Here is a 6,588-nt window from a genome sequence, read left to right as displayed (position 1 = left end):
ATGGAGATGAACGACTACAGAGGAGCAAAGTCTGGGAAGACATATGACAGATTAGATTCAGATACAGGTAACAGCAACACAACCTATCAGAAATTCAAGAATCCAGGTGGAGTATACTTATATTTTCATATACATATTATCATATCATTACCTCCAACAAGTATGTCATTTTTTTAAGTTAAATGTAATTTATTGATAACCAGAGACAAACCATGACTTTAAGAGCTAGACCCTGGCCTTTAGAATAATATTAATTCCCACTGGGATTCAAGAGGTACAGTATGATGGCATTAAGCTAATGCAAATACACATGGCCATTCAATATCACAGTAACTATGGACATTTGAAGCTTAAAAACATTCAATGTTTCATGTGAAATTAATGCTTTACTTAGTTTGTACTTGGGCTGTTGCTAAGTGCTTATTGTACTATTTTAGGTGCCTCCTGTGTGTTTGCTATGGTGTCACAATTCAGATCAATACAAATTTATTTAATTTATTTATTCATTATTTAGCGCTTTTTACAACAAATGTAGCACAAATCCGCTTTACAGAGAACACAATTGGAACAGTGTCGATATTTCAGTTGCTCAGTTAGAATCCAACATGACTTTCATTCTTTAATGACTCTTTTGGCACATAATTACACTGTCAGTTAATGTTCTTCATTCCATCTTTCTGTGCTTTTTTCATCTATTTGCGAGCTGTTGACTGGGCTTTACATAGTCAAAACATTCTAATGTTCTAATGTGTTTCACAGTTTCTTTGAATATTTTTCAAGGTCCTTTGGTTCTGGCTTTTTTTGTTTGCTTCAGTACCTAAGAGTATTGATATGCTTAGACGATCCCTGTCGGTGATGTGGATTTAATGATTAGGAGCTTTTCTATTCTTAATGATTAATTTATTGTAAAATAGATTACTGTAATGATACAGCACTTCTGTTTGTTCTTTGGGAAATCACTTTTGGTTTCTTCTTTTATTTCTATGCTTTCTTCCCTTCTTAGATAATAAACATGTGAATGATATGAATGCTTATTAGCCTACTCTCTCTGAGATCTTACTTGCAGTTGCATAACAGAATATAAAAAAATAATAATCAAAATCTGTGTCTCTCTGCATTTTCCCCTAGGAGGAGGCACTCCAAGCGGCAGACACTACAGACTGGCAACCGTGTGTCTAGCTCTGCTGTGTACACTCATACTGACTGCCATCACACTCCTGAGTGTGAAGTACACCAGCCTGGCTGTAGAGAGAGACCAGTTACAGAGCAATTACACCAACCTGACTGTAGAGAGAGACCAGTTACAGAGCAAATACACCAACCTGACTGTAGAGAGAGACCAGTTACAGAGCAGTTACACCCACCTGACTGAGGAGAAAGACCAGTTACGGAGCAGTTACACCCACCTGACTGAGGAGAAAGACCAGTTACAGAGCAGGTACACCCACCTGACTGTAGAGAGAGACCAGTTACAGAGCAGTTACACCAACATGACTGTAGAGAGAGACCAGTTACAGAGCATTTACACCAACATGACTGTAGAGAAAGACCAGTTACAGAGCAGGTACACCAACCTGACTGTAGAGAGAGACCAGTTGCAGAGCAGGTACACCACCCTGACTGTAGAGAGAGACCAGTTGCAGACAAATTACAAAGCTCTAGCTCAAGAGAGAGATCAGTTACAGACCAATTCACACAACCTCACAAAAGAAAGAGACTGGTTAAAGACAAGTTTTGATAACGTAACTAGAGAACACAACCAATTACAGGTTAGTAACGCCTACTTGACTAGGGAGAGAAACCAGCAACAGGTAAAAATGCAGGAACTGCAAACCAGCTATAACAACATAACAAATGAGAGAGACCAGTTAATGAAGGAGAAAGAGAGGCTTAAGACCAAGTTGGCTACTATAGGTGAGAAAATACTTTTAATCTATGGACAGAGAACATGGTCATAGTAAAACCCACTGCTCAACGTTTATTAATGTGTGTTGTATACATTAGAAATACATGACACAAGAATTATGTAATTTATGTCATTATGTTATGAATTCTCTTTAAACAGATACATATGTGAAGCAGGGATGGCTGTATTTTGGTTCCAGTTTGTACGACTTCTCTACTGAGTCAAAAACATGGACTGAAAGCCTTCAAAACTGCAAAAACAAAGGAGCAGACCTTCTGATCATAAACAGCAGAGAAGAAGATGTGAGTGGAAGAGAGAGAGAAAAAGAGAGAGAACAGTTCTTCAGCACTATTCTCATACATGCAACTATATTTACAGGCATTTGTGCTTAAAATACTGGAAGGGAGGCGTGCTTGGATTGGTCTAAATGACAGACAAACGGAGACGGACTGGAAATGGGTGGATGGCTCATCTCTGACCTATAGGTAAAAGTCAGAAGTTCTGAATGTTCTCCTCTCATTAAATCACACCATACTCAAGGAGTACAAGCTAAATGACCAATAAACTATTAATGTCAGCAAAGTCTATCATGCTACAATCTATACTTTCATTTGACATTGGAAATTGCTTCTAATCTACATGGTATTAAACATAACTGAACACAGGCTCAGAGTTTAGCTGGAGGCACAGTTTTGAACACTATTTGGAGCCTGATTTTGTTTCTCTTGGTTGCAGGAACTGGTGTCCAGGGGAACCAAATGATGCCAATAATGAGGACTGTACAGAGATTTTGAGTTTGACTGAGAAGAGGTGCTGGAACGACAGACCATGTGCTAACAAAGAACAGTGGATCTGTGAGAAAAGTGCTTTTTAGTCATAACCTTACAACCTGCTAGTAAAGTGATGAAATGCTTACTTACAGAAAGGAATATGTTCTGTGCAGTTTAATTTATCTGTCTAAAAGGTGGTTATCGAGGGAGGGGTACAAATAGTAAGTATGTGACTTTGCTTGGGGTGAAAAATGCTCCGATGCTGTTTTACGAGCCTATTTACGACCCTGTTCATGTGCCTCAGAATGAAACATGATGCTTTTCCCTAATTTGAAAAGCTCTTGTTGGTTAAAGTCACTGCCAAAGCTTACATAAGCCACATAGCATAGCATAACATACTGTACCATGTCAAACTATCAACAAGAGCATATTCTCTCGCTAGTGGGTTGAGTGTACACAGAGGAAAGTTTAATTGCTCACATGTTCGCATTTGATGTTTTAGGAGACTTGTTTGTGATTTCACTTATGTTTCATTTGAAGATCAACTTAGGCACAGATACTTTCCATGAAATTGCTAAGGGAAAATAAGACATGAGACCTTCCTGTCTTGATTTAATCTCTTATTCTTTTAGAATGAACAGGAATTACTCTGTAAAGCAATGAAAAAGGCTGCAAAATAAAAAAAAACCAAAGCTTGGAAACCTTAATTAAACACAATAAGTTCAAATAACACAAACAGCTGTTTTATTTCTCTAACAGAAATCATTTTGCATAGTAAAAAAGAGGAACATATCAAATGTTTCTTGTACTCCCGTATTTGTATCTCCAGGTTTATTAATAACTCATTCTCTTCCTCTTTTACCGTTAACCGTTTTAATCAGAATGGTTTATTTCTCATGTGTCCAAATCAAAAGAGCCTCAGTTTGTTTATATGGGCCTCCAGTGAGAGATTATGAATTATTCAATCAAGAATACTGCAAAATCACATGATTTCATATATTTGTTAGATGTTTAGCTATTAAGCTTAATTAAATGGCCCAAATAAAATAGAATTTCACAGAATCAAAATGGAAAAGGTTCTTAGTCCTGAATGAAAAAGGATTGAGTTCATATTGAGACTCCTGTCTTTAGTAAAAGAGTGTTTTTTTATTTTGGCAAGTCTGAGCCCAATGTGAGACTTTTCTGAGATCTATACTAAAACATGCTACATACTAGAGGAGACACATTTGAGCAACACAAGACTTTGTTTTTTCATCTGATCTTACTGTTTTCTAGAGAAACTACATGGATAATAAGGAATAAGGTTTCTAGTTAAAAGTTTTCATTAAACAAATGTGGTTAATTACATTCATAGATATGATTGGCAAAATGTTAATAAAGAACAATCAACTGAAACTTTCATAAGGCTGAATTTACTATATTTTATTATTTTGTAACTGTTATTTAATTTAAGTAATGTTAGGTAATTTGTGTTTAAAGTTACACACTGTATTGCATATGGCCTGTTGGAAAGCTCAGCTCAGGTTTCAGGAGGGGTTTGCTGTAGTTCTGAAGTAACTTGGTAACTCTGATTGCTTGATAAGTAGCAAGCTCTGAGCTACACATTATGGACTATTGGAATGGTTGATGTTAAGAATGATGAGTTGTTTTTGTTGTGTTTCTACTGTTATAGTAATTACTCTAATAACCTCTTAAATGTCCCTTTAAAGCTTATTTTTCACTCCAGTTTTAACATGTAATAATGTCTTTCTTTCTTTCCTTGTTTTTGGCTGTTGTTCTTTTTACATTTAAAGCATTTTATTTATTACTGTTGCTTTAAATAGTTCAGACATATTTCAGATGTTTATATGATAAGAAAATGGAGCCACTTTCTGTAAATAAAACTTAATATAAGCCTATTGTACAAAATTTTTAAGCGGTGCTAAGTGCTTATTAAAGAAACGTCTAAGCACTGGCTTTATCATTAGGAGACAGTTCAGTAGTGATGCCATAGTCATTCACAGCTGGGAGTGTCAGAAAGCACAACTGGCCTTGCTTTCTCTCAGTGGGTATGATAGCCCTCCCTCTACCAGTGTTAGCCAGTGCATGCATGTAACAGAAATGGAGGTTACCCCTCTATATACCCCCCTTGGAGGTTACCCCCTTTATTCTAGGATAAAACAGGGTCTCTTCCAGGATAATAGGGCCCTTATCCACAGAGCATGAGAGCTCTTTGAATGGTTGAGGAGTATAAAGTGATGCAGATTAAATATTGTTGCTTTCACAATCACAAGATCCCAGTTCAACACCTATGGGTGCTTTTAGTGTTAGTGTTTATGTACAGTGCTCTCTGTTGTCATTAAAACACCAACTGAAGCACCATTCACATTACATTCTACTATACTGACAATTGACAACTATTTTAATCTATATTGCACATTAGACAGGTTAAAAAAGGAAGTGACCAGACACCAAGAACCGTCATTAAATGAAAGTAATACAGCCAAGCTCATTCTGGTTCTCACTTTCATACACAATTACATTTAAGAAATATCAATTAAAAGTAATGAGTGTTTTTATCTCACTGTTTCACTGACTGATTACAGACTGGAGGAACCTACTGTGCCAATTGGTAGAGTGAGCCAAACATGTAAGCAGAGCCTTTGACGCCGTTTGCTCATTCAGTAATTAAGTTAGGTCGCCTCTAGGGGGCAGTAGAAAAGTGCGTCTGCCTTGGAGAATAAGCTATGTGTGCGATGGAAAATCAGTTTTAAACACTAGTCGTGAATACATTGGTGCAACTGTATTAACTTAATAATCATCAAAAACATAATGCAGACTCATGAATGTAATAGTAAAAGCCTGTTTCCCAGTTCACAGGGCCCTCTGGTTTTGGCTTAGTTTTTTTGCTTCTACACTATAAGAGTCTTGATATGCTCAGACTATCCCTGTCAGTAGACGTGGATTTAATGATCAGGAGCTTTTCTATTCTTAGTAATTACTTTACTGTAAAATAGATCATGGAATAAATAATAACAGAGAATGTTGAGCAGTATTAGAGGCGAGAGCATGCCTCGCCGATGTCTCTTCTTGGATGGCGGCTCACCACCTCAAACTCAACCCCAGCAAGACGGAGCTGCTGTAAATCCCGGGAACTGCTGGACCAAGAAACGATCTTGCCATCACCTTTGAGAACTCACTGGTCACTCCTTCTACTGAAGCCCGAAGCCTTGGTGTAGTGATGGATGATCAGTTATCGTTCTCAAGTCATGTTGCAAACGTAACTCGGTCCTGCAGATTTCTTCTGTACAACATCTGGAGAATTCAACCCTTCCTTTCTAGAGAGGCCACCCAGGTGCTTGTTCAGTCTCTCGTCACTTCCAGACTTGACTACTGCAACTCTCTTCTGGCTGGTCTCCCTCTGCGCACCATCAGGCCCCTGCAACTCATCCAGAATGCAGCGGCACGGGTCGTCTTCAATGTCCCAAAATTTAGCCATGTCACTCCACTGCTGCGTTCTCTCCACTGGCTTCCTGTAGCTGCTGCCCGCATCAGATTTAAAACCCTGACTCTGGCCTACAAAGCCAAGAACGGACCAGCACCTCCGTATCTGATGGCAATGGTCAAAAGCCGATCCGCACCTAGAGCCCTTCAAGCTTCAAGTACGGCTCAGCTCGACCCACCATCCCTCAAAATCCGCGGAAGACAAGCGTCCAGGCTTTTTTCTGTCCTGGCACCAAAGTGGTGGAACGAGCTTCCCCTGGGTGTCAAAACGCAGACTGAAGACCCACCTCTTCAGAGAGTACTTGGACGAATAGTTCTATGGTCGCCTTATTGTATTGTGTTTAGCAATGTCTAAGCTTTGAGGTATCTTTTGAATTATTAGCCTATTCTAACAAGCTAAGGCTTTTCTTGGGTAAATAGCAAAGCACT

The 6,588-nt window shown here is 38.5% G+C and overlaps 1 protein-coding gene across 1 annotated transcript; it reads left to right on the top strand.

The window, feature by feature from the left end:
- On the top strand, positions 1 to 2,780 carry LOC140547187 (uncharacterized). The gene is made up of 5 exons (XM_072670776.1): positions 1 to 67; positions 1,129 to 1,914; positions 2,066 to 2,208; positions 2,285 to 2,391; positions 2,642 to 2,780. The coding sequence occupies exons 1-5, from the start codon at positions 1 to 3 to the stop codon at positions 2,778 to 2,780; spliced, it is 1,242 nt and encodes a 413-aa protein (XP_072526877.1).
- The last annotated feature ends 3,808 nt before the right edge of the window (positions 2,781 to 6,588 follow it).

Source organism: Salminus brasiliensis, chromosome 24 (genome assembly GCF_030463535.1).
Source record: "Salminus brasiliensis chromosome 24, fSalBra1.hap2, whole genome shotgun sequence".
NCBI classification, from domain to species: domain Eukaryota; kingdom Metazoa; phylum Chordata; class Actinopteri; order Characiformes; family Bryconidae; genus Salminus; species Salminus brasiliensis.
The sequence above is the reverse complement of the archived record's forward strand: the minus strand, read 5'-3'. Positions and strand labels throughout refer to the sequence as shown.

Bases quoted from the DNA above. Each gene is read 5' to 3' on its own strand.
- LOC140547187 (XM_072670776.1), top strand. From the start codon at position 1: ATGGAGATGAACGACTACAGAGGAGCAAAGTCTGGGAAGACATATGAC. The intron at 2,209-2,284 runs GTGAGTGGAAGA...CTATATTTACAG, and splicing joins TAAACAGCAGAGAAGAAGAT to GCATTTGTGCTTAAAATACT. The intron at 2,392-2,641 runs GTAAAAGTCAGA...TCTTGGTTGCAG, and splicing joins GGCTCATCTCTGACCTATAG to GAACTGGTGTCCAGGGGAAC.